This window comes from Centropristis striata, chromosome 9 (assembly GCF_030273125.1).
Source record: "Centropristis striata isolate RG_2023a ecotype Rhode Island chromosome 9, C.striata_1.0, whole genome shotgun sequence".
NCBI classification, from domain to species: domain Eukaryota; kingdom Metazoa; phylum Chordata; class Actinopteri; order Perciformes; family Serranidae; genus Centropristis; species Centropristis striata.
This window is the reverse complement of record NC_081525.1, coordinates 18,719,189-18,746,009: the sequence shown is the minus strand read 5'-3', so window position 1 is coordinate 18,746,009 and position 26,821 is coordinate 18,719,189. Positions and strand designations below refer to the sequence as shown.

The window sequence follows — 26,821 nt, the reverse complement described above, 5'->3', positions numbered from 1 at the left end:
CCCTATGCATTGGCTATGCACGGAAGTTAAGTTATGTAACTTTAAATAACAATGTTGACTTTTGGTTTCACATGGGACATGAATACTGGTCTCCTGGGTCAAAGACCTGTGCTTGTTTCACAAATCCACCATCACTCCCACTCAACCTAAGTGGACCTTGTCATTCTTTATACTTTGTATCTGTGCATACTTCATAACTACTATTGTTACTAGAAGGCGCCACTAACTACAGGTGTAAATATGGGTCATTTCAAGCTGCTGTAAGAACAACCTATGTGGTCATTTTAGTGGGGAGGACAGTCTCCCAAAAACATAAGTAATCTCACTGTTGGTTTCAACATTAATGACTCAATAAGACATCTGATCTTGTTGGCCAGCAGTCCACTTCCTTTTAGTAGAGGCTTCATGTTGCTGTTTAAATATCTGGACTCATTTATTTTATGTGGCTGATGTGTTTAATTTAGAACTCTTCTGGATGTTGCTTTTGTTGGTTCTCATGCTGGATTTATTTGACAGTTGGGAGGACATATTAGGATCACAGTATGACATCATGAGAAGACATAGTCTCTGTTTTTGTTAGTGTCATTTGGTCTCCTTGGAGCCAAAACAGAGGTTGTCATGACAACATGCCCCCATTTTTATGTGATGTCAACTGACCCGTGAAAGACCTTTTTAAACAACGAAATATTATGTGGAAGTGGGTGTTTGATTGAATATGCATGAATTATTTGTGGTGTCCATTTGTGAGTGAGTGTGTGTGTGTGTGTGTGTGTGTGTGTGTGTGTGAGTGAATGCCTGTGCACCTGTGTATGTTTGTATGTTAATAAACCCTTGATGTTGCTTGGCGGGAGAAATCGATTTATTTGTTGACTCATACTTTGGAAAGCTGCATCTATGTGCACATTATTTTTTCTCTCAGTCAGACAAAACAGTGGGTCTGAGGAGGCCGCTCTCAGTCACTCAGTAATTAATGGGAACATCCAGAGACTGTAAAAGCCCTTCCTCTTATTAACCCATGTTTTATAGTCACTTAGGGGAAGTACGGTGTGTTTCATGTTGTTATCGCTACAAATGGGAGGGAGTTTTTTTCACAAACCAGAAGAATTTGAATAAAAGAACCGCATGATTACAGTGTGTGTGCGCCACTGAGACAAGACGTTGTTAGGTGTGTGTTCTCATCGTAGATTTTCATGTTGTACAATCACACACTGAGATCAGACCTAGTAACAAGCACCACAAATACTCCCATCTGCTACATCCCAGTGGTATAGGCTCTCAGGCTCCTTCATTGACAGTGACCAAAATATCACCAGTGCTGTGTGTGTCGGAGCCTGAATGGAGCCCCCGCAGAGAGTGAAACACACCACACCCTTTCATTCTGCTGTGGACTGCGCATCAGAAACCAACCCACTGGCTGTAAACAAACCTCAAATACCAGATTTATATCTGCTGCCCAAGGTGAATTCAACCTTTGGAGTGTTTGGGATTATTATTATATGGTCTCTGTCTGTGTGTGTGTGTGTGTGTGTGTGTGTGTGCGTGTGTGTGTGTGTGTGTGTGTGTGTACGTGCGGTGGAATATAATTAGGAACATTTACTCAAGTACTGTACTTAAGTACAAATTAAAGGTACATTTCTTGAGTCTTTTCCTTCTAATCCTCTACATCTGGGAAACAAATATTGTGCTTACTTTTTACTAACAGCTTTTGTTACTTTAAAAATTAAGATTTTTGCACCCAAAACATAGGACTAGTGACATAAGTCTATTGCTAGAAAATGCATTTGTAACCGTTCTGATGGTTTTAAAGGGACCGTTCAGCTCAAAATCAGAAATACATTTGTTCATGTGTTTTTTTCTTCAGTTTAATGTAGGAACTATACTAGAAAGAAAATAGTTCCTCCATAGTCTGTGGATTATCTTGAGTAACCAGGTGATGATTCCTGGAGAGATATTGCTGTTGAGTTTTCCATTGTATTTCTTTTTTTCTTTTTGGTGCTTTGAGATACATAAGCAAAGTACCTTCTAGTTGTATTATATTTAAGAAGCTTCACAAATGTGAAGATTTGTTGCTTTCACTTTTTAATAATTGTAATGTATTAGTTATAATGTTTACTTTGGATTCTGGGTATTTTTGAAAGCATTTCTCACTATTTTAATTTTTTTGCAAACCAAACAGTCAATCAAATAATGGACAAGATAATCAGTATATTAATCCATAATGAGAAAAATAATTAGTGAATAGTTCTAAATTAGCTCCGCCTCTACCAACTCCAGCAGTAAACCCTTTTACATGAATGCATGAGTAAAGTAAAGGGTCTGAATACTTCCTCCACCACTGAGTGTACAAAGCATGACCAATCCCAGTAGCCACGACCATTTGTCTCGTACTTGCCAGGTGCTACCAACTCAAAGTGGTCTATTTAGATCCGGACTTACCCAAGCTATTTTTGTTCAGGCCTAACTGGTCTACTTAGTTCTGGCATGTGGTATTTATTAAGCAAGGGCCAGCATATTTGGTGCCCTCTCTTTTAGTGTCAAACTGTAGTACATAGTGCAGCACTGTCATCTTTTATCGCCACGATTCCCCCTCCAGAGATCAGAGCCCCAGAGGTTTCCATGGTGATGGGGTAGTTTGGCAGGTGCCCAGGGTTTGCTGCAGAGCTTTTGATGGTCAGCAGACTGTGGTGCGGACTTGTATAGGAATAGAAAAAGTTTGTTTTTTGTTTGGGAGAAAGATTCCATGAAGAAACAGCTAGAAAATGACCTGAGTTTGCAAGTTAAAATGTGTCACATGTTGTGATAAGTTTACTTGTGTCCTGTGATGGGTTTAGAGTTGTAGTGTTTTACAATCCTGGGGAAGGATTTATCCTTCCCATATAAGGAAGAGATAAACAAGGAGACCGCTGGAATTATATGAATGAATTCAGTGTGGGCAGCACTGAAACAGTTTTTGTCTTTTAATTGTGTCTTAAATGCATTTTTCGGCCCTTGTGTCTTGTGTGGAATTTGGCAGTTCAGGGCTGCTCCCTCCCTCTCAACCCTGTGCTCAGTCCGAGCATTGTGTGTACGTCTGGCTGTGTGACTCAGAGTGGCAGTCCCGGTGTGAGAGTGTCAGTGGCTCAGTGTGTGTCATGCTGTCAGGAGGAGAAGCTCGGTGTGCAACGTAAGATCAAGGAAATCAACAGTGACTTTGGTTAAACTAACTGAGAGCAGCACAACAGCTCAGGTAAGTCTGAACAGCCATCTTACTTGGTGATGTCATTTGCTGGTATACTCAGGTGAAAGTCTGTAAATGTTTTTTTTAATCATCTTCACAGTGTAGCCAACTGAGTGTTAAATATAGGAGAAAAATAAAGGAGATTAGTAGAATTAGGAAACACTTACCCTGAATGAAAGGACAGTCATGTGGTCAAAATCTCATTGAACCTATTAGCAATGTTCTCATTTTTTTATACTTGAGAAAAATGTGATGTTGTTCTCTGAAAGAACAGCTGATGAATAAAATGAATAAGAATCTATTTTTCTTTGTGAACAAAAAGAAAATCTAGTTTGCTTCATTTTAATTCTACTGATTGAAATAATTTGTGTGTGTGTGTGTGTGTGTGTGTGTGTGTGTGTGTGTGTGTGTGTGTGTGTGTGTGTGTGTGTCTGCACGCTCTCTCATGCATGTCGTGGCATCCCCATGAGTGCCGAGGTGTGTACATTTGTAACTCAGCTGCTGCATATGTCTGTCACTATTTCAGCTGAGTCTCTCTCTCTCTCTCTCTCTCTCTCTCTCTCTCTCTCTCTCTCTCTCTCTCTCTCTCAAACACACAGACTGACAGATAAGTTTGTTGATTCAAACTCCTGCACTACATACACTTCAAGTATTAGTACCTGACAGAGTAATAATAAACTTCTCCTAACCACAGTATGAATTTCACATTTTATATTAATCTCTGTGATGATTCAGACTGAACCATTTGCCTGCTTGGCACATTGACACTGAGGTCTGCTCTCCTGTAATGCATCACTGTACAATGTCTGTTGTTGGACAACATGAAGGACAATTTGCCAGTTTAGCCTACCCTCCCCCCTTGTTAAAATTCCTTGGAGGAAAGTATTGTTTATTGCATCCGGTCAGAGCTCTGACTGTCATCTGCAGCTGTCTGCTGTCCGGAATATTCCGGTGAACTCTGACCCATGCTCCTGATCCTGTGCCACAATGAACAGGGCTCCATCATCTGATGGCATCTGCTGCTTTATTAAGAAGGACTCCCGCATGTACTATATTTAATCAAGACATTTGTGGTTACATGCATTTAAAAAACATGAACCAGAACACTGACCTCAGACTCAAATCTCTGTAGATGACAGCACTCAAACAAATTGATGCAATTCATAAGATTTAGGGTAATTTCCATCTAATGTTATGTAGCTTCAGGGAGGTCTAAACAGTATTATACCAACATCCTTTTACAGCATTAAAACTGTATTTCATGGAACTGATCAATACTAAATTTTAAACTTTTAACAACCTGGTACACTACTGCTGCCAATATTTGCTAGGCAGTTAAGAATTAGACTAATAGACTAAAGCAGCACTTATCTTTTTTTTAGCCACTTAGTGTTAAAACTCTACAGCAAGCTGAACATCACACAAATGCTCAACATATAGTGGACTTATAGAGCTAATGCGTAAACAATTGCGTACTGTATTTGCCAAGTTACAACCTCCAGGCCTGAAAAATGAGCTAGCGCTTATGTGCCAAAAACTGCAGTTCTTCGAATGGCTACTTAACTGCTAAGATATTTCACTAAAAGCCAGAAATGTCAGCCTGCTCTTGGCACTAAAGAAAGATTCAGAAGATCATTAAAGTCTGTAGGATTCATCCTCTGAAGACCATGATCATCTACAACAGTTTATGGCAAACCATCCAATCGTTGTTGCAATATTTTAGTCTTGAATGACAGAACCCCCCCCCCCCCCCCCCTCCCTGTATCTTTCATATTTTAATCTCTTATAACATATCTGCTAGACTGGAACACAGAAACTCTACCAAACTTGCTCTATCAACTGTTGTATGCTTCAGTTTGCGCAGCGTTATTATGAACCTGGACAATCTGCTTTTAGTTTTTGGGCACTAAACACATGGAATTATCTGTAACACATTCAACAGATCAGCGAAGAAGTAAAAACAGACTATTGGACCAACATCGTCGTCCCTAGAGCCATGCTGGTAGCATAGCGGAAAAATATTGATCAAATGCATTTTCAAGTGCAGCTTTAATGCTATCAGTTAAAAAAGAATATCACATATGTCACATATATGTTTGGCATGTTAAGACGTTCCTACGTTCATTAAATTATGGTAATTTTTCATTGGGCAGGTAAATTATGCATTCAGTAGAACCAATATGGGCACCATTGCATTCCTGTAGGGCAGGTAAATTATGCATTATGTGGTATAATGGAAAATAACTGCAATAAGGAGGGTTGAGGTGGGGAGAAATATTTTGCAGCTCTGGTGAGGTTCTGCCTTTAGACCTTGTACTGAGCCTTGTAGAGTTGCATTCAGTGTTGGATTGAGTCAACATGCGTGGGAAAGAGGAAACCCAATGTGCTTCCCATCTTGTGTATGCATGAATTAGAAGATTGCTCTGTCCTGGATAATAAAACCAGCATTGCTTGCTATAGAGTTTGGATAGTTTCAGTTGACCTCTATTGTAGTTTGTAATTAGAGATAAAGACAGCCTTGATGCCGCTCTACTTGTCCAGTTGCACTTTGGTTGACTTCTGTGGTCCATAGCCTAGAAACTAAACACTGAGCAAACTTTAGAGTTAAAACAAAGACAAACTGTCTCAGGAAGTATACATACCCATTATTTATATCCCATATTGATTGTTGATTGGCTTGTGGGTGTGTTTTTTGCAAGCTTGTCACTCCTGCATCCTGTCAAGGTCGGTTTTTGTGACCGAACCCTCCTCCTTTTCTCTTCTCCTCGCTCACTGCGCTCTGGCCTCCGCTCGTTTGGGTTTGTGGTGAAACTGAGCCTGGCTTCATAAAATTTTCCATCAACAGCAGCAAATAACAACAGGGTCAGATGAGGAGAGCGTGGCCTTCAGCACGCTCTATGGAGAAGAGGGCAACAGGCTCTGGCTTGGCTCAGGTTAGTGGCAGGAGCACCATGAAACCGAGATCATCCTTCCATTATTATCCGAGACATCATCTGGCATCAATTGGCTTAACTGAGACGCGTATAATTGCTGTCTTACATGCTATCTTTATTCAGAGAGCTGGTGACAGGCTGGTTGATTGTAATGTTGGTATGATTAGTCACCATCTTGGCTGGGTGAATGAAGGAGTGAGGCCTATTTTGCATGTTCTGAATAGTTGAGTTTTGTAATGGTATTGTGTTAAGAGGAAATGGGTGTTAAAGCTACTTTCTGCCAAGAAATTTGTACCTTCCCTCAGTTTTCTCAAAGAACAGAGAGACTGCTATTCTAACACGCCCTGCTTCCCCTTCAAATGAGACTATTGATGGTTGAGTTCCTTTGCCTGCTGGACTGTATGTGACTTAACAAAGTCCCCGCTCCCCCACTAGAGAGAACACTGCATGCTGTTTAGGTCTATGTTCAGCACATTCCACAGAAATAGAGAGGGGATTAAATAAACATTACCGTCTGTCTCTAAATGAGTTTGCTCAGTAATTATACATAATGGTGGATCATTAAGGTTGATTAATAAGGGGGTTTTATTGTTGTGCTTGTTAGGAATGGTTTGTACTTACTAGTTTATGCTCAGTCAACCCTCAGAGGAGCTGATGAGTCCTGTGCCCTGCTCTGTGTTTCGTCAAACGGTGCCCAAACAAATGTACGTTTCCATTCCTTTACTCCTCCTGAGCAGATGGACTGTGTTTTAAATTCTGCAAGGAGAGCCTGGTAGATGTTTGTACCATAACCAGAATGGAAAACTACTGAAGACATTTCATAAATAGAATTTTTTATTTAATGCCTGAATTACAACTCTTTTTTTCAGTTTTGTTAACCTTCCTGTTATGTTGCTGGTCAAATTTACCCATTTCAAAGTTAAAAATCTAAAAAATAAAAAAAATTGTTAAAAGTATTTTTTCATAAAAAATAAAAATGTATTGTAATTGTAATTGTATTGTAATTTTTTTTTATCAATTTCATGTAAAAACCATTGTATTTTATATGTAGGTCTTTCCAATGTATATAAAACAGTTTTAACAATCTAAAAAAAGTTTAAAAAAAAAAAGAAATAATTAAAAGATTTTTTTTATAAAAAGAAAAAAAATGTAAATAAAATTGTAAAAAAAAAAATCAATGTCATGTAAAACCATTGTATTTTATATGTAGGTTTTTCCAATGTACATAAAAAAAAGTAAAAAAAAAAAAAGCGTGAATTATCCTCATTAAACCATGATCTGTGAGAGAACACCATTGCTCTAAATATTGATTGAAATGTTTAGTAATGGAGTTATTAATGAAATATAAACAATGTTTATTGTGATTTTTCAGTTTCTGACACTTTTTGTTGCCCCAGGTCAAATTGACCCATGAACATTATTGCTGTTCCTGAGAAACGAACATAACAGGAGGGTTAACATATGTTGTTGCATGTAAATAACATATTTTTTATTTCTTGGGATCTCGACAGATTCAGGCCACCCAGCGGAAAACATATCCCCCTGCTGTTTGTTGGCCTCTGTTCACTATAGTTACATACACACAAACACTCACATCCACAGTACCTCCAACAGCTTGAACATCCCCCATCCCAAAAACAATTGTTTAATGATGTCATGAGTTACAATAAGCCCTTTTCTGTATGTGTTTGATTTAACATTGTCCAAATGATTTTCCTATATTGAAGGGGATTTGTATTGTGCAGTCCACATCAAACAGATGTTTGGCTGTGAGATCCATATTGAACCATTTTGATTAATACACTGAGTGACTTAAAAAAGAAGTGAGGTTTAACCAACAAAAGAAACCTGACTTTCCCAGGCACATCACCAGCAGACATGGCAGTCACCCAAACAACTTTTTTTCTGCTTGACTATAATCCAGAAAAATGGATTTCAAAACCACACAGACATATTGGTTTACTCAAACAATCATTTTTTTCTCTCAATCACCAGCTGCTGTCAGTTCTATACCAAAGAATTTGGCTTGTGTCATATAACAAAGTCATGTTACACAGCATCCCTGTGTTGTCCGGTGGCGGTGGATTCTGAGGCTCCATCGCAGAATGTTTTCTCAAAAGCCACGAATCTTTTGGGTTTTTAAAATACTTTCAACTTTATGTCATTCGCCCTCAGTCTCTCTGGCTGGACTTAAAATCAGTGAAGTAAAAGTATTATCACTGGGGAAATAGACCCGCCTTAACATTGTCATGGAGGTTGTTCTATGCTACTACTACAAGTAGTAGTACTTCTATTTCCTAAAGAAATCTAATATAATTGAGTAAGGGCGCTTTCACAACCCAAAGTTTAGTCCTATATTAGTATTTTATTCCAACTTTGTAGTCAACTGTGTAGTTAAAAAAAAGTTATAGAGTCAGTATGATGAAGACAGTTGGAAACAAAAAAAAGTAGGCTCTACAGGATTTTTATTCCTTAGCATCTATCATGTTTTTTAATTTCCCCCCATTTTTAAGCTTTATATTATCACATGGCTTGAAAGATAAATGGAGAAATGCTGGAAAAAATCTCCTTGGGTGAGCATACCCCCAGACCCCACTAAGTTTGGGCTTAGCAAATGAATGTCTACAATGTCTGGCTCCGCCCCTGGTGTCATCCTATCCCTCTTCTGTCTGGATCATGTGTTAGATGCACAGAAAGCCACGACTCTTGGCCTCTTTTGCCTCTTTTGCCTCAAGGACGGACACACCAGCCGATAAGGTCTCCCTGCTCGTGCAATGAACAACTCTTCATGTCATGATCTGTTTCCTACCATTTAACACACCGGCGTCTGGCTGCATGATAGCGGCAGCCAAGTTTCCGTTGTTTCACTTCATCGAGTGATAAGACAGAGGAACTACCCCGAGGAGTGTATTGTAGAGAGAGTACAGTGTTAAAGCACCGTCAGAGAGAGCAGAAACTGAGTGACGAGCCTCTGCTCTGCTCCACCTGTCACTGCCACTGATGAATCGCTCAACAATGACAGAGCGTATAATTTTTCCTGTCTGACCCGAGCTGACTCATGTTCATTCACCTCCTGTTTTCTCTATTTGCCATTCACACATTCACTTTCCCCTGTCTCCGTCTCCCACGCCCACTCTGTCAGGTGTGAATCCTCCAGTATGAAGTGTTGTCTGAATATTTCGTCTGATTGATTGCTTTCTGGAAGAGGAGTTAGCCTGCTGTTTGACTGACACACCAGAGTGTAAAAAATCAAGTAATGGCTATGCAGCAGGATGTTGGGAATTTTTTATACAGCCCTCCAAGATAGCTGGAATGTCCTCAGGTCGGGCTTCTGGACAGAGAGAACAGCTGTTCTTCCGGCATTTAGAAGATTCCTGCCCCTCCTCCTGTCAATGCAGAGGTCGGGAGGTGAACAAGACATATATAAGCCCTCCCCTGTCTTAGGGTTCTGATACAGTGTGAGTGGATTGTGGGAAGGGATGGGAATAATGAATCGATTATCGATTAATGGTTGTTAAGAATTTGCTCGATCCCGTGGAATTTTTAATGGATCTGTGTATTTCTTAATTATAATTTTATCTATGACTGCGTATCAGTACTGAAGCTCTACGGCCATACATGAATAAGCCAATGAGCTGAGAATTAAGTTGGATAAAGCTACAGTTTGAAAACTGAAAGTTGCAATAACAATTATAAAACACAGAAACTAGCTTACCGTATCAAACCTTGCTAGCATGAATTACTAGGTTTAAATTGATCCAAAACTTATTTAAACACAAAACACTTAAACATGTAAGATTACTGTGAAAACTAACCTCATGCCTCTTCGGGGGGTAAAACACAAAAGATGTCCTTGACGTTATCTTTACAGTTTAATCTCAGGTGAGTTAGTTTTCTGATCCACAGGAAGTCTCTTTTCGTCCTTTCAAAATAAAAGCATCTGTTATCAAAACAGGCTTTTGCATAGTACTGTATACATATCTTTTATTTGACCCATGTATGCATGTTTTTACATGCTGGAGTGGATAAAAACATAGGGATTAATTGATCGTTAACATTATAGATGCTCGAGTTGGCAGGTTTCTTCCAAACGCCCCTTCTTAATTGTGGGTATCTTGATTTGATGTGTCATAATGCACTTTAAATAGAAGATATCACTGATGAAAGCAACACATTCCCACAAATCATGACATTTCAGGCCAGAATTATGTGTGTGTGACCCCTTTTTGATCCTGCACTTGATGTGGTAACAATCTGCTGAGGGGTCTGCTTTAATCATAACCCTGTGAAGAGAGATGAGACAGATGAAGATGCTTGTGTTGTAGACTCTCTCTCATCCCTCCTGGGTCCCAGATCGGGGAACAAAGCCAGTGTTAGCAGACCCCAGGGAGGTGGTACAAGGCCCAGGCGCCTGCCCAGACACACAGGCCTCTGATTGGAAAGAGGGAAAGGGTGTGTGTGCTTCCCGTAACACGGCGTCTCGCCAGTGCCTCAGGGTGGTTGACGTTTGGCAGATATGGAATCTCAGACATGCCCGGAGGGTGTGTGTGTGTGAATGAGTAGTTACTGATGTTAGTTGGATTGGCGGGCCTCCATCATGTTTGGCAAAGGTATATTTAAGTTCACACACAGAAGAAGAGTAATGGCACTTGCTTGTGTGATAACATTTTATTGAAAAGAGAGATAGATTTCAGTCATGATTCCTTGTTCTTCTCCGTCTGTAATATATATTTTTTCCTTTTTGGCATATTTATTTCTTTTGGCAAGTGTAAAGCAGTCACAAGGCAATGATGAAATAATATTACTCATATTTAAGACCCCTTTCTTTGTAAATCTCTGGATACAAAAGTTTACCGTAAAGTCTACACTCTGTTAAAAGACTTATTGTTAGGTTTTGTAGGAATGGTGGCCAAACTACCCAGATTGAAAATAAGTCATAAGTTTCTTTGAAGCACTGTCTAGACTGTGTAGCACTAAAAGTCACAATGAATTGAAGGCATAGTAGTACAAAAAATGAGTTTAAAGGGGACAGATTATGGTTATTTTCAGGTTCATACTTTAGCATTAGCATGGAGCTCCAGTACAGACAAAAAGGGAAGATTTTGGTGTCTTTGTTTTCGTTAACTTTCCAACTATAGTGTGGCTTTTCAGGCTCTCCTCAGTAATGCATATCAGTTGTTTGATTGGTTAAAGTAAAGTTGTGATTCACCTCCTCTACCAGGTGGTTCTGTGAAGGCCGTGAACTGCACAACTCTCCTGACATACAGATCTCCAGGGATGGTGACCTGCACACGCTGGTGATTGCTGAAGCCTTCGAGGACGACACAGGACGTTACACCTGCGTGGCTTCCAACAGTATCGGAGCAGACAATACCTCTGCTGAGGTTTACATAGAAGGTCAGATGTTTTCATATCAAAAAGTTATTATATTTTTACTTTGAAGGCAATTATATATAGCAGTTGAACTGCCAACTTCTCATTAATACAGTGTAAGTGAGCTTTCATGGTGCAGCAATGTTTTACAGCATCAGAAATAGGGCGTACAAATTAAAAATTTAATATCACCGTAGTAGATGCTTTTAATTACTGTAAATCAAGGAATAGTACAAAACTTTTAAACTGTAACTGTAACACATTTTTTTCATATAAAATGAAAGGAGAAATACCATAATGTTACAAGGACACAATTACCCTAAAAATAAAGGGACGACTCAGTTTAAATTACACTTTTTGCTGATATTCACATTTACATTTACTGTAGAAATACCCAAACACTGTATTTTTACGGTGAAGGTCTGGCAACCAGTATCTGTATTTTACCGTAACATAAACAGATTTTTTTTTTTTTTACAGAGTAGTACACTCAGAAGGATATTTGGAACTCATTTTATTACACTGTTGCCCATAAAGTTGGAATAATTTTGTTTACAGACACAATCCTCTGTTTATTCCTATTTTAATGCACCAGTCATCACTTTGCAGAGATTGATTAATAAAGCTTTGAGAGGATTTACACTTTATCTATCAAGAATAAATCACATTCCCACAATTAATTCATGGAAAGAGGTAAAATATATTATTATAATCCAACTTTATGAGCAACAGTGTATTACAACCCCAGATCCGAAAAAAGATGGGATACTGTGTAAAACAAAATGCGAGTGTTTATTTATAAAAATAAATAAAAGTTTATCAGTTTGAGGATAGAATACACTGTCTTTGTACAGTTTTGAGTTTAATATATGTCACAAAAGATTTGCAAATGATTGCATTCTGTCTTTTTTACGTTTTAAACAAAGTACCAATTTTTGGGGGAATTTGGGTTGAAGAATTTTTGATTGTTGATGAGGAGCCCCGTATCATAGAGGAATAACCATCACTGCCTTTGTTTTGTCCCCATTACAGGAGCCTCGTCATCAGACTCTGACGGGGAAGGAGCTGCGTCAAAGTCCAGATCAGGAACCATGCCTCAGTACGTGTGTTTCAGCATGAACTCTTGTGACCGACTGACCCAATGAACCTTGAACCCCTGAACAGGTTAACTGAGCCCTGAAGCAGCTAATCAGGTCTGCTGCCTTTAACTAGACCCTTAAAAGGCCCTTAAAGAGCCATAACCCCGACACAGTACACAGGCCACGATCTGAATAATGAGAGGTGCAGAGGGTTAATATGGTAAAATATCACCCTGTCAGGATTGTCCCCTGTACTTAGTACCAAATGTTAAACTTTTTACCCTTTTCCTGCTTTCACTCTCTTCTCTTACTTTTCTTTTCTTTTTGCTTTTCCATTAACCCTCCTCTTATGTTGTGGGTCAAATTGACCCATTTCAAAGTTAAAAAAAAAAAGTATTTTCTCATACAAAGAAAAAGATAGAAACTCAATGTCATGAAAAACCATTGTATTTTATATGTAGATCTTTCCAATGTACATAAAAAAAGTTTTAACATGCATTTTTTATGGAAAAAAACAAGTGAATTATCCTCATTGAACCATGATCTATGAGAGGTAAAGAACACCATTGCACTAAATATTGAGTGAAATAGTTAGTAATGGAGTCTTTAATTAAATATAAACAATGTTTATTGGGATTTTTTATTTTCTGACACTTTTGGATAATTAAACATGCCTTGGGTTAATACTGTTCCTGAAAAAAACGAACATAACAGGAGATAATGTAGACTTATTTTTTGCAGATCCAGATGTGTGCAGGAACTTTTGAAATGCTTCCTTCACATTACAAGATAAAGTTTTAGATTTTTTATGTTGTTTTTTAGTACAGAACTTACAGTACTACAGACATATTTTGTTTATTTTCGTGCTGATTTAGATCAACATCCATATTTAACTTTTTTTATTTGCGTTTCGAGGATTATGCAGTCTATCTGTGTCCTATCTGCATGCTTTCTCCTCCTCTAAATGTTTTTGATTATTATCCTCCATCTGGGCTACTTCCTGATTCTCGTTCTGTTTACACACTGAAGCCAAGACCACTGATATCATCTTAATTGCTGGGATGACAATTTTCTTTGATTCAAGTATCATATTTTAACTAAAAACATATCATGCTGAGAAATGCCCCTCTTTTTTTTCTTGGGAAAGTTTTTATTATGTGTGTTTGTGTGTGGGCGCTGATTTATGTTGTTCATTTCAGACTTCAGAAGAAAACTATTTCAATGTCCCTGACAATACGCTCAGCGTCACCCAAAACCCCCGAGGTCCTTCCTCACCGCTCCACTCTGGTCCAGTCCCTGTCTCAGCCCCCACAGCGGGTAAGCAGCTCCAGCACACAGGAGAGAAGATCCACACGAGCTCATTCACATGGTCAAAAAAGTGGAAAATTCCCTTCAATGACATGAACAGACTCCTCTGTGAATGGAATCCACCTGTTCTGTTCTTTTTATTGTCTTCTAGATGCAGAGCCCAGTGTCGTCACTGTATGCTGGTGAGGTGTCAGGTCCTCCTGTATTCACAAAGGTAAATCTGCTTACACAATAAATCACACAAACACTACATGGTCAAAAGTATGTGGATGCCCAGAATAGGGATGGGAATAATTAATCAATTATCGATTAATGGTCGTTAAGAATTTGGTCAATCACATTTCATTTTTATTTTATCTATGACTGTGTATCAGTACTCACTGAACTGAAACACGGCCGAGCGTTCAGTTCTGCGACCGTACGTCAATAGGCCAATGAGCTGAGAATTTAGTTGGATAAAGCTACAGTTTGCAAACTGAAAGTTGCAATAACTATAATAATAATAATATATAATATAATAATTATAAAACACACAGATATACAAGAGTATTAATTTGAGCAAAAATAGCTTACTGTATCAAATCTTGCTAGCATGAATTACTAGGTTTAATTTGATCCAAAACTTATTTGAACACAAAACACATCTTTACAGTATCATCTCAGTTAAGTCGACAGGAAGTCTCTTTTCGTCCTTTCAAAATAAAGGTTATCAAAACAGGCTTTTGCATAGTACTGTAGATATATTTATTTTGTTTTGCCCACGTATGCATGCAGCAATTAATCGACTAATTGAGCGTTAACATTATAGATAAGCAAGTTGGCAGGTTTCTTCCAAACGCCGATCTCTATCTCAGACATTTAGAAACTTAATCAAAATAATGACATGGTATCTCAAAATAATGAGAAACCTTTTCAAAATAATGGCTTACTTATCTCAAAATAAATGACACATTTTTTGAGATACCGTACTAAGTCATTATTTTGAGATGCTAACTTATTACTTTTTAAGTTTCCCATTATTATATAAAGTATTTTGAGAAACTTAGTTTATGATGCTAAATTAAATTGTACAAAGTTATCGTTTTGCGATACTAAAGTCATTATTTTGGGAAAGTTTCACATTATGTTTGCAGCACTAGTAAGTCATTATTCTGAAAAGACTTGTCATTATAATGATTTACACTGTCTTTTCTTTCTCTATCACATTGAGAAGCAGAAAAGCGCTTCCGTAAATATGTCATTAGAAAACAATGGTCATTAATATGCTGTGGAAGAAGGCTCCACTCATCTTGGTAGTTTTCAATAAGACTTTGCTGGTAATTCTGGCCTCAAAAGCATTTATGAGGTTGCGCTCTGATGTTGGTGATAAGCCCTGGCTTACAGTTGGTGTTTCACTTCATCCTGATGGTCTCTGAGGGGGTGAAGTCAGCAGGGCTCTGTGCAGGCCAGTCAAGTTCTTTCACACCAGTACTGGAAAACCATTTTGTTATGGACATTTTTGTGCATAGAGGCATGAAACAGAAGGGATCTTCCGCAAACTGTTGCCACAAAGTTTGTAACATTCCATCGTCTAAAATATGCTGTATGCATTTTTTTGTCTTAACCCTCCTGTTATGTTCGTTTCTCAGGAACAGTAATAATGTTCGTGGGTCAATTTGACCCTGGGCATGTTTAATTATCCTAAAGTGTCAGAAACCCAAAAATCCCAGCATTGTTTATATTTCATTATTAACTCCATCACTAACCATTTGAATCAATTTTTTGTGCAAACTTTTTTATGTACATTGAAAAGACCTACATATAAAATACAATACTTTTACATCACATTGATTTTTTATTTTAATTTGACATTTTTTCTTATATAACAAAATAAAAAAACAAAAGTCATCACACCTGCATTGTCACACTTTACAGATGAGCATTTTCATTTTATATTCTGATTGCACTTATTAAACCAAGCAGAAGAAATTTCATCCCGAAAAATACTTTAAACTTTCTTTTTCTTTTTTTACTTTGAATTGGGTCAATTTGACATAACAGGACGATAATTTGAAGTATAGGATCTAGCCCAAACCATAAAAAACAGCCCAGACAGATACATACTTACATACAGTACATCATGCATGCAGTACATACACACACACAGTACATACATAACCTGATACACATGTACTCGGCCCTCGCCTTCACATAATAACAGTATGCAGTGCTGTGGCTTTCAGCAGTGGGGGTCAGATAAAACACAAGCTCAGGAACACCCTCTTCCAGCTCAGACTCTTCAACACTTCTCCGACTCCCTCTCCCTCAGGCTGTGGGTCTTGTGATGGCGGGACTGAGACGGGCTGAGGCAGAGCTTCAAACAGCCCTGCCAAACCCACAAGGGTCAGGTCTCTTTCACTCTCATTCAGCCATTCAGGCACTAAATCATTTTCCACTTCATTACAAAAAGACATTTGTTTTTCTTCACCTCCCACCCACCTCCTGCAAAAAACTGTTGCAGGCTTTAATCATCTCAATGAGAGGATGTTCGCCTCGCACCGTGACGTCACCCAATAAACACACACACACTGTCAGACCCACGGTGTACATTTCACTCCCAGTCTTCCCAAATATACCCGTAGTTGAAACGCACAGTTACAAAGAGAAAGAGGCTGACAACATTTATTTACTCTGACACTGAGTGCCTCTTGTTGATGGATACACCAGTCATTGTTGTTCTGGTCCTGTTAACTAGTAGAGGAGACTACACAGTGTTGACAGTGGCTTCTGCTCTAATCAGCTCAGGTTTTCTTTAGTTCTGCGTCATAAGATTCACTGGACACTAGTGGTGAAAGAAGTATTTAGAACCATTACTTAAGTAAAAGTACTAATACCAAACTGTGAAATTACTCCACTACAGTAAAAGTCCTGCATTCAAAACTTACTCAAGTAAAATTACAAACGTATCAGCATCAAAATGTAAATAAAGTATCAAAAGTAAAAGTACTTGTTATGCAGAATGGCCCACTTAGATTGTTTTATATGTTCTAAATATATTATTAGATTATTATTATTATTGATGCATTTATGTAAGCAGCATTTTACTGCTGTCAATGTAGGGCTCATTTGAACTATTTCATATATTTTATGTGGTTTAATTTAATTTATAAACATGCATAGTCACTTCAAAGTCATGTTTTTATGTTTAATCCGGACCTGTAAAGTAACTAAAACTGTCAGCTAAATGTAGTGGAGTAAGAAGTACAATATTTGCCCTTAAGATGTTGTGAAGTAGAGATGTATAAAATGTGGAAATACTCACATTATAATTGAATTACTACTAGTACTAAAAGCTAACTAATACTTTAATCTTAATTATGTGAAGTCAATAGTTAAAACACTTTCAGAAGAAAGAGAAGGTGATCCTGTAACAATCCTACTAAGGACAGACACTCTTTCTTAGACCTTTAAAAGGCAGGTATTTAGCTACTGGCGATGATGAGAAAAACAAGACGACTTGTATTTGACAAACTGTCAAATCGAACCTGAACTTTCAGTTCATTATTTTCTAAATACTGAAATTACCCCAGCACTCAAAAATTTGTTTTTCTTATTTTTTGGGCCTTTTTAGATTTAGGTTTATTATTAAGTCTAAAAATGATTATTTGATTTAGTAAAATGTAGTTTTTTTAAGCTGTCAGATTTTGGAGACAGCTATTTGGATCAAAACACTCATTTAAAAAAAAGTGGAAACACATTTTTGAAAGATGTGATGCCCAAAAGTAACAGACAGATCCAATTGAAATGTTTCTTAACAATGTGTTATTTTCAAAGATCTCTATCTCTGTCTGTCCCATGATGTAATCCTGACACAGATTTACCCTTTTCATGATCGGTTTCAGTCTCTTTCTTATTTCCTTCACTCACTCACTCCTTTTTCTCATTACCCCTCTCTTACTTTATCCTTCTTTTGCGCAGCTGCTGCAGGATGCCCAGGCGTCCGAGGGCCAGGTGGTGGTTCTGGAGTGCAGGGTCCGTGGAAGCCCTCCTCTGCAGGTCAGGTGGTACCGCCAGGGAGAGGAGATCCTGGACTCGCCCGATTTTCGCATTCTACAAAAAAGTGAGACAGTCTTCTTTGTGAAGCCCATTGTATAACAGCTGAGTATTTTTTAATTATATGTTTTAATACATGCTGAGCAGAATATTTCTCTTTCTTTCCTGTCGATTACATCCTGTGAATCAGAGCCTCGGTCTGCAGCTGAGCCAGGTATGTCACACCAATTCCTCCCAGGTCTATTAAAATATGACTTTCAATTACAACACTGCTTTTATGTTCCCAACCGCAGTCAGTGGTTAAAATTAGTAATGGATTATTAGATGTGGCTGCAAATTGAGTTTGATGGTGTCATTATCAGCTGCAGCCTTTCACTTGGTTATGACTCCAGCAGATCATATCTTAATAAGTCTGCGTCTCATGGGACACTCATATCACATCTACCACAGTCACAGGGAGTCCCTGGGAAAGTCTGAGAAAACCCCACCACCCACAAACCTCAACACGTAAACACAACATGACAGATAAAAAATGACACAGCTGCTAATTTATGTCAGACATTTCTCACCTGTGTGACTCAGGGGTCATTTCAGGTGTAACGTTCAGGCTGTGAGTCACACAGACGTCCCTGAACATCTGTGCTTTAGTGTTTCTGTGCGTGTCTGTCTCTTATTCATGAGTAGTTGCATCCATGCTTGTTTGTCTTTCCCTGTTGGTCTCCTTATGTCCACCTGTGATGAGTGACTCACCAGTCTGGATGAAATGTCTATCACAAGTCTACTGTGTATAATAACTTGTCTTTCTCTATTATATCTCAGTATAAACAAGTCAAGTGTCAACATGTCTTCCCACTCCGCACCCGTGTAGATCCCTGTTAATCAATGTTAAGTCTTGTTATTCAAGACATATAAATCTAACTTTGAGGATTACAGACTGTTTGGTCATAAAGGATGTAATAATGGTGGGTGTTGGTCACTAAAGGTGTATTAATGGCGGTTGTTTTTTCAGAGGAGATCTGCACCCTGGTGATAGCTGAGGCCTTTCCAGAGGACGGAGGTCTGTTCTGCTGCACCGCGTCCAACCCGTACGGCTCCGTTAACAGCACAGCCCAACTCACTGTCACTGCAGGTGTGTGCAACACAAACAGACAGAGATGCTCAGCATGTTGTCATCATGCAGCAGGCATCACAGCTGAATGCTGAAGCCAATGTGGGAGTTCCTTAAGATGCAGTTCCTGTTTAACTTATAAAAACTGATTGAAGTCACATGAGAAACCCCCAAATTCTGCTTGTAATATACAATTAATATCAATACAAAGCAAAATGTGCCAAATGCTGTGTTCCTATGAATGCTTAGTTTTCATGTTAAATTCAATTTTAACCTATTATTAGGCCTCACAATGGCTGACACCCCAAACAATCATCCTCAGCCGACTCATTCTCATTCCAAACTCGTTACAGCATGGTCAGGACAGCCTGGCATCACTGGATGCATATCAAATTGTCATGCTCCACTACAACTGCAGTTTTAAACAAGAGGAACATGTTGTATTTTGTATATAAAACAAAACTACTTGGTTAAGTTTAGGAAAATCATGGTTTGGGTTAATGTAGGCACATTTATTATGTAAATTAAGTTACATAACTTGCATTCTACCCGAGCCACCAAATAAACTAAACACAAAAATTTAGTTTCTCTAAAACTAATTTAATTTCTTCTATTCTGTGTTTAAGTGACATTATTGGTTCATCCAGAAGTCTTTTGGGGGTACCAAAATTTGGATTTTCAAGCTCCAGTTATAAAGCAAATGAATCAGGACTTGGTTACAGTTACCACTGACAGTCCAGTAATTCTCTGGAGGTCTTGTGGTTTGGAGTCAGTTACTGTATGTCTCAACATAATGACTATTGACTTTTGTTGATCTTTTGTTGTGTAGTCTGTATGTTGGAGGGGTTGAGAGGGGTGAGTTGATGAGCAGCTCTTTGCAAACAGCAGGACACAAATATCCCTGTGTGTATTCTCACAGACACGTCTGTGTATGTACTGTACAGGACTCCCCGCACAGTTAAGGGAAAGGCTGAATAAACAGGAACTCCATCAGGCTGACTGGACCCAGCTGCTAGTTTAGATCAGCTGTGATGCATTCCTGTGTTTGTAATCTGTATCTACTGAGGTATGTGGTGGCCAGAAGAAAAACTAAACATTAAAGTCCGACATTTTCCCACTTTTCTTTTGTTTGTTTCCTTCAGCAGCCGAGGACTCATCCAGTAATGGCATGTCTGGTGATAGCTCCGGGTTTGAGGATGTGGCAGCCTTCCCCCCTCCTCCCCCACCCACAGAAATCAGCCTCCTGGAGCTGCCACCCAAGATGCCGCCTCTGCCCGGCGCTTTTGTTATCAAGGAGGTTGAGATCTGGCCTGGTGTGTCATCCCTGCCTCCAGTGCAGATGGTGGAGGATAAGGGGAAAGGGTCTATACAGAATGGCCAAACCCAAAATCCACCAAGCCTGCCTCAAGCAGCCACACCACCTCCACCACCCCCACCTCCACCTCCACCTCCTCCTCTCTCACAGTCTGACCCTACCACAGGTATCCCAGTCACAGCCCAGGTGGCACCAGACTCCCCTCCGTCCCCAGGCAAGCTGTCTCCACCCCCTGGGAAGGATGGTCTTCCGCTGCCTACCAAGCCCAAACCAAAGCTGTGAGTACCTGTCCTGTCCCCATGTGTCTGTGCCCAGAGGGCAGGCTAGTCATCAGGGAGAGGTTTGGCGAGAGACAGGCGGGGAGCCCTGTCTGTGGTGGAAATGATAGTGTCTCAGCTTTTTGAAAGGGTTAACAGGGAAATCCCAAGCCTTTTTAGAACAAAAGCATTCCCCTGCCTTTATGTTGGTGTCAGTGTGGCATCGTGTTAGCCAGGGCGAGTCTGCTCCATGCTTTCTATCTGTGGCTGTAAACAGATCTGTGTGGCTTTTGCTGGATGGCTCCTATTGTTTCTGTCTGACCTCAAACTGCATGCCCAGCCCCGGACAGAGCCATTGTTTTTATTTTTCTGAGCACCTTTCTGTGAGCTCTATAGGGATCAGGTAGGATGTCACTGTTATTAGAAGGGAGTTGGGCATTGAATGGCTTTATCTTTCAATGGTCCTGTGTTTTGCCTGTCTGCCGTGGACAAGCCTCTGGTGCATGATTTATTTATTTTTCTTGCTGATGCATTTGTTGTAATTTAGATATTCTTCTTTTTTTTTTAATCAGAGAGAATATAGTCGACATGGAATAATTGAACCAGGGAGGTTGCATTTACATGGTTAGCATCTACCCCCTAGGCTACCATGATGCCCGACTGGCGCCTTTGTGATGATAAATGACAGCAGACCATACACAAATAATTTTAGTGTATTCTCTCACTCTGTCGACTGGTTTGGAGATATTTATATCTTTGTTTAGCTTTTCAGTCGGTCTGTCAGCCGATTGGTCGGTGTGTTCCCCACTTGGACCCGGATTGAAATATGTCCACAATTATTTAAAGGATGGTAACTAATTTTGTACAGACATTCATGATTCCCAAAGAATGAAATCTCTCTGGAACTTTATTGTCCCCGGATGATGAAACCTTAAGTAATCCTCTGAATTTTCATGTAGTGTAAAATTTGGTGCAGGCATTCACATTCCCCAAAGGGTATATTGTAAAAACTTTGATCCCCTGACCTTTTCGTTAATTAGCAAATATTAGCATGCTAACCTGTAGGGCGAAATTAACCGTAATTTTCCAACAGTGCACTATTGACAAGACAGTTGCAGAGGATGGAAAACAACTGCCACAATGTCTGTGTTCAAATCTTTCTTTTTTCCCCTGGGTATAGGCCCTCCTTTTTTTACACCTCGATGCATTGATCAACCTTTTACCAGCCACAATGTAGGGTAAACAAATGATTAAAACATTCTGTCTTATGGCTGCCTAAAAAGCAGTGGGATAAGGAGTTGGGCTCCAAAGCAACGCAAACACATTGTCCTTCTCTTATACACAACTCTCTACATTGCTGTTGTAGCTGACCAGAAACCCGTAGGTGGGTCTTGCAGCATAGCGTGATCAACTCACAAGCCATCTGCTTGTTGTGCAAACCTTAGCAACTGTTGCTAACAGCAGACAGCCAAATGTTTTTGGGGAAAACTCAAAACTTGTGAAATTTGTTCTGCGTTACATGAATCAATCCACATACCATATTTTGCATAATACTGCATATTTTACTGTTGAGCCACACTTAATTCCCACAGGGGAAATTTCTTCACCACGACAACCACCAAACTGAAATAGTCAACATTATACCTGGTAAACATCAACATGCTAGCATCAGTGTTGCCAACTTTGCAAATTTGTCGTTATATTTAGCAACTTTTCAGAGCCCCCTAGCGACTTTTTTCCAAAAAGTGACTAGTGACAAATCTAGTAACTTTTTCTGGTGTTATTGGAGACTTTTACTCTTCTTAACAAGCAGTGGGTGCTGCCAGCAGCTCCTCCCAAGCTTGACGTTATTCCTCTCTCCTACAACATCCATTACATCACATGACAAATTATGCAAATTAGGTGATGACACCATTTTGCGACTTCTAGCAACTTTTAGGACAGCCAATAGCTATTTTCCGTACTAAGGAGTTGGCAACAGTGGCTAGCACTGCTGCTGTTAGCATTTAGCTTAAAGCACCAGTGTGCCAAAGAACAGCCTGACAGAGCCACAAGCATGGTTGTCTAATTTCTCTCTCAATATCCTCTCAATATTTTCCCTTGTAGTTTGGCAAAACTTGCTGAGGTGACTTTTTTGTAGATGTTTCTAATATTGCTGTGACAGTATTGAACAATGTGAGCAGTATATCCAGTCAAAAGCGAATAGCTACCAGTGTTGCTGTGCGGGTTTGGACAGGCTGCATTTAGACTGGAGTTTGGTTTCAGTGCAGTAAAGCTTGGTTCTTGCATTGCAAAGGCTATTTCTTCTGCATGTGCAGTGGACTTGATTCCTGCTGATGGATGCTAAAGTGCTGCATACCTGTTGACGTAAATGTTGTGACTTGTTAATTCTGTGCTTCCAGAGCTGAGAATAGAGAGGAGGAGACAGAAAATTACAGGTAAATATTTGGCTGTGTTGCTCTGGATGTGATTTGAGTGGCGCCACATGTAGCCTCATTATTCAAGCTATCATGGAAGCAAACACAGACACAACAGGAAAAATTATATAGAGCTTTCTGATGATTCATTTCATGTTAATTACTTTACATTGTTACCCTGTGGGATAATAAAGCAACTGTTAATACTTTAATTAATTACGCTAATTACGCTGATTGCTGCAGAATTTGCAGTTTTGCAAATCTTAGATGTGGCAAGAGAGATTAATAAACCAGTTTGACACATAAATGCATATTTTGTTGTGGTGTGCAAAACTGTAGTAACTAAAAATTGATCTTTGGGACAGGACAGATGGAAAACAAGTTTATTTTTATCTTTAGGTCAGACTTCAATGCTAGATGAATGAGGGAGTAAAACTGCTTCTCTCTGTTTATCCACAATAACACCTACCACACCACCAATCTCCTTTAAGTTCTATATCTATACAATGAAAAAGAACAACAGCCCTGCCATTAACCAGAGGTCATGTTTCTGCCAGACTTCACTCAGGTAACATGTAGGAACAGAGACTGACCACTCTCAGCCTAAAACCCCCGAGCTTATCATTGAGTTCATCATATCCTGTTTGTCGTGTGGCACATCCCGTACAGATTGACAAACTGTTTCTTCTCTGCTGCTATGAAACATCAACAGAGCACAGCAAAGCCTGCAGCCTTTGAAAATGTGCCTAGTTTGTTGCTTTAATTGCTTTTCTTACATTTTACTGGAGTTCTGTTTAATCAGCACCATGAATTTCTAACGAAACTCTTTGTTGTGATGCTATAAATTCAATCAACAGAGAGGAAACTATGACCGATATGTTGTATTTTCAAAATAAGGCAGTATCATGAATTAGGCTAATTGTTTACTGCATCTACATAAAGGCAGTGGGGATCAGGAAGGATGGGAGTTTTATTATTTGAGTGAGCAGTTCACCCAAGGCATGAGTGTCTAGACTTCAGTACTTATTGAGAATTATTTGTAAAGTTTACTGGATTTCAGTACATTTAAGCTTTTATTCCCAAGGAAATGTTATTTATATGTAGATATCCCCCAAATACAGAGCTTATAGCTGTTGGAGAGATGTGTTCATGTCGACAAATCTAGAATAAATCGTTATAAATCAAAGGAATAACAGGCTGGAAGCCTGTGTAAGGGATGGTTTTTGCTTCAATAACACTGAGCTGATGAGATGGAGGAAGTCGTTGTGTGACTTGGCAGGCAGGAGGGACTGCAGGAGACCTGAGCTGTAAAAACAGACCTGCTGTTCTTTCTGCACTGAAGGAAGAGAGAGCAGGGTTGGTAGGTATTTGGGTTTGATGCCCAGCGTTGATGTCAGACGTCAGGATAAGAATCAAAGGAAATTCTCAGGGGAGAGGCTGAGATTGGCTGGTTGGGTCTGAACCAGCCCTGAGGTTTGGAGAGAAAGCAGAGTTTTACCACATGGTAGAGAAAAGATAGATTGGAAATTGGCAGCACGACTCATTTTATGTTCCTCTGGAATGCAGTTTCTTTCACAGCGTTTTGTGACGTAATTCTACACATAGAAACAAATAATATTTGGTTACGTGCTATAGCTGGTTAAGTTGATGGATGTGTTATTTTCAGACTACTGTAAGCAGATAAATTTAACAAGTGACACCATGTACAGCCAGTGTATAAACTGCTCTGAGGATTAAGCATACAAAGTAAGCATATTGTGCTAAAGTTGCATATTTCTTATCTATGATAGCTAAAAAGTTATCCTGACATTGAAGCCTATGTGACTGTGTGAGATGGGAAATAGACTGAGCTTCCCATCCAGCCCGCAGAATCTGTATGAATTCTGTATGAATGAAAAAATGCATTTTGATATTTAGGATATCTAGTATTTTTTTCATATTAAAGCAACCCAAAAAACAATAGAGATGGAAATAATTTTATTCCAGATTATTTACCGAATCCAAATATTTGTCCACAACGCAGGTGCTAAAGACATAACACATCCATCTGTCGGCTTATTATTAACGGGTTCGCCTACGCAACCGGATGCCAGAATGGAGTCAAATGAACGGTTCCTATGATATCTTATGAAAATAAACCCATTCAATTTTACCTTGTTAACTGATGTCACAATTGCTGTTTTAGGCATGTGAAAGTCACTGTTTTAAACATGGGGTTACTGATCTGAAATGGAACAGCTTGTTAAGTCTGTTGAGGTTAGGAAAAAGTCGAGGTTTTGGGTTAAAATGCCTTCTTCCATACATAGGACATGTCTAGAAGTTTATTTACAGGTTTAATTAAAATATGTTACTTTTAGTTTCACTAAGGGACACAAACATTGGTCTCCTGTGTTGTGGATTAGGCTACTAAGGCCTAGATAAATGTTGTTGTTTTGTTATTTTTAAGTCCAGTCCACAGTGTCTGTTGTGGGGAACTTTGGGCAAATTTGCTGATGACCCCTGGTCTAAATAAAGATCTGAAACACTCAGGATACTACAAGACAAGCCATTATTCAACAAGATGAGACTTCTCAAAGTCAGGTCATTGCCACGTTGGACAGAGTTATTGTCTCCCGTGATTCAAACACACAATCCCCTTTGTTCAGGGCCTTACAGGGTTCAACTGTACACATGTGACCGTCTGTAAACCTACATCATTATATTCATTAGGCTGATACCACCTGGAGCTTATTTGTGTGTGTGCACTCATACACATGCATGCACATGTTTGTGAGTGTGTGTTGATGTATGAGGTGTCAAAGCTGGTGTCCAGTGTCAGCTTTTCCAGTATTGATAAAGGAACATGATTGCCTTGTGTGACATTTCATAAGGACGTCATTTTGGTGTAGTGACATATCCTTGAGGGTGCATGTGGTTTATGTGTTTTCACATTTTTTATATCCAGATTTTTCTACGGCGGTTATGCTGTTGAGCTCATGCGTTCCTTGTGTTGCTAAGTCACTCATTTACCACCAGGTTATGGGAAAAGTGATGCAATGAATCATTAAGGCACGATAGTGAGCAAACATTTCAAGAAACCACTTCACTGAGACTGAAAAACAAGAAGACAAAGGAGGAAACAGTCAAAAGTGTCAAGCTGGTGCAACACGTTGAAGGTGGGACCACAGTAATATTGACCGTGATAATAGGGGCAAAGCATTATATTATAGGGTGGGATAATGTCTGGGTGGGCGTCAAATACAGAGCACAAGTAGCAGAGGCAACAATTATCCTCGAACCATTCCACAGCTTAATCTCTCTTTGCTAAGACCAGGAATCAACTTTGACAGTCGAAATTGTTCTCTTGCACGGATTTCATTCCACAAAGTGCTTTTTATGTGTCAGTTGAACTCTCACTCGCAACGTGTCTGTGGATTGTACAGTGTGTTCATTTTTACTCTGTATGCTAAAATTACCAATGATGAAAAACAGGCACACATTGGCACTCAACAGGCACTCAATTTAGCCTTTTCTCACTTCACTGAGGGCCTCAGAATGATTCAGGTTCAAGTTTTTTGCCTTTCATATGTTAAAGAGATGCTTTAGTAATTACTGATTGACTGGGTAATCTCATAGGTTGGTAACATAAAGCCAGACAGTGAAAAGAGAGAGACTTATGTGTGTGAATTCAAACAAACCAGACCTACAATACGTGCAGTAAGCAGTGCCTGCACTTGATTATGAAGACTTTTGAATTGATATTTTAAGTGCAGCTAAAGTGAAAATGGCCTTGGGCAGGAAAG

The 26,821-nt window shown here is 39.2% G+C and overlaps 1 protein-coding gene across 1 annotated transcript in view; it reads left to right on the top strand.

Annotated features, from left to right (window-relative positions):
• Positions 1 to 26,821, top strand: part of palld (palladin, cytoskeletal associated protein) — a 72,280-nt gene that overhangs the window by 17,793 nt on the left and 27,666 nt on the right. Inside the window, exons 3-10 of the mRNA XM_059340677.1 lie at positions 11,372 to 11,547; positions 12,556 to 12,622; positions 13,802 to 13,919; positions 14,062 to 14,124; positions 17,868 to 18,009; positions 18,133 to 18,156; positions 18,952 to 19,071; positions 20,193 to 20,643. Of these exons, the coding sequence (XP_059196660.1) occupies positions 11,372 to 11,547; positions 12,556 to 12,622; positions 13,802 to 13,919; positions 14,062 to 14,124; positions 17,868 to 18,009; positions 18,133 to 18,156; positions 18,952 to 19,071; positions 20,193 to 20,643 (1,161 nt within the window). The remainder of the gene's footprint in view (positions 1 to 11,371; positions 11,548 to 12,555; positions 12,623 to 13,801; positions 13,920 to 14,061; positions 14,125 to 17,867; positions 18,010 to 18,132; positions 18,157 to 18,951; positions 19,072 to 20,192; positions 20,644 to 26,821) is intronic.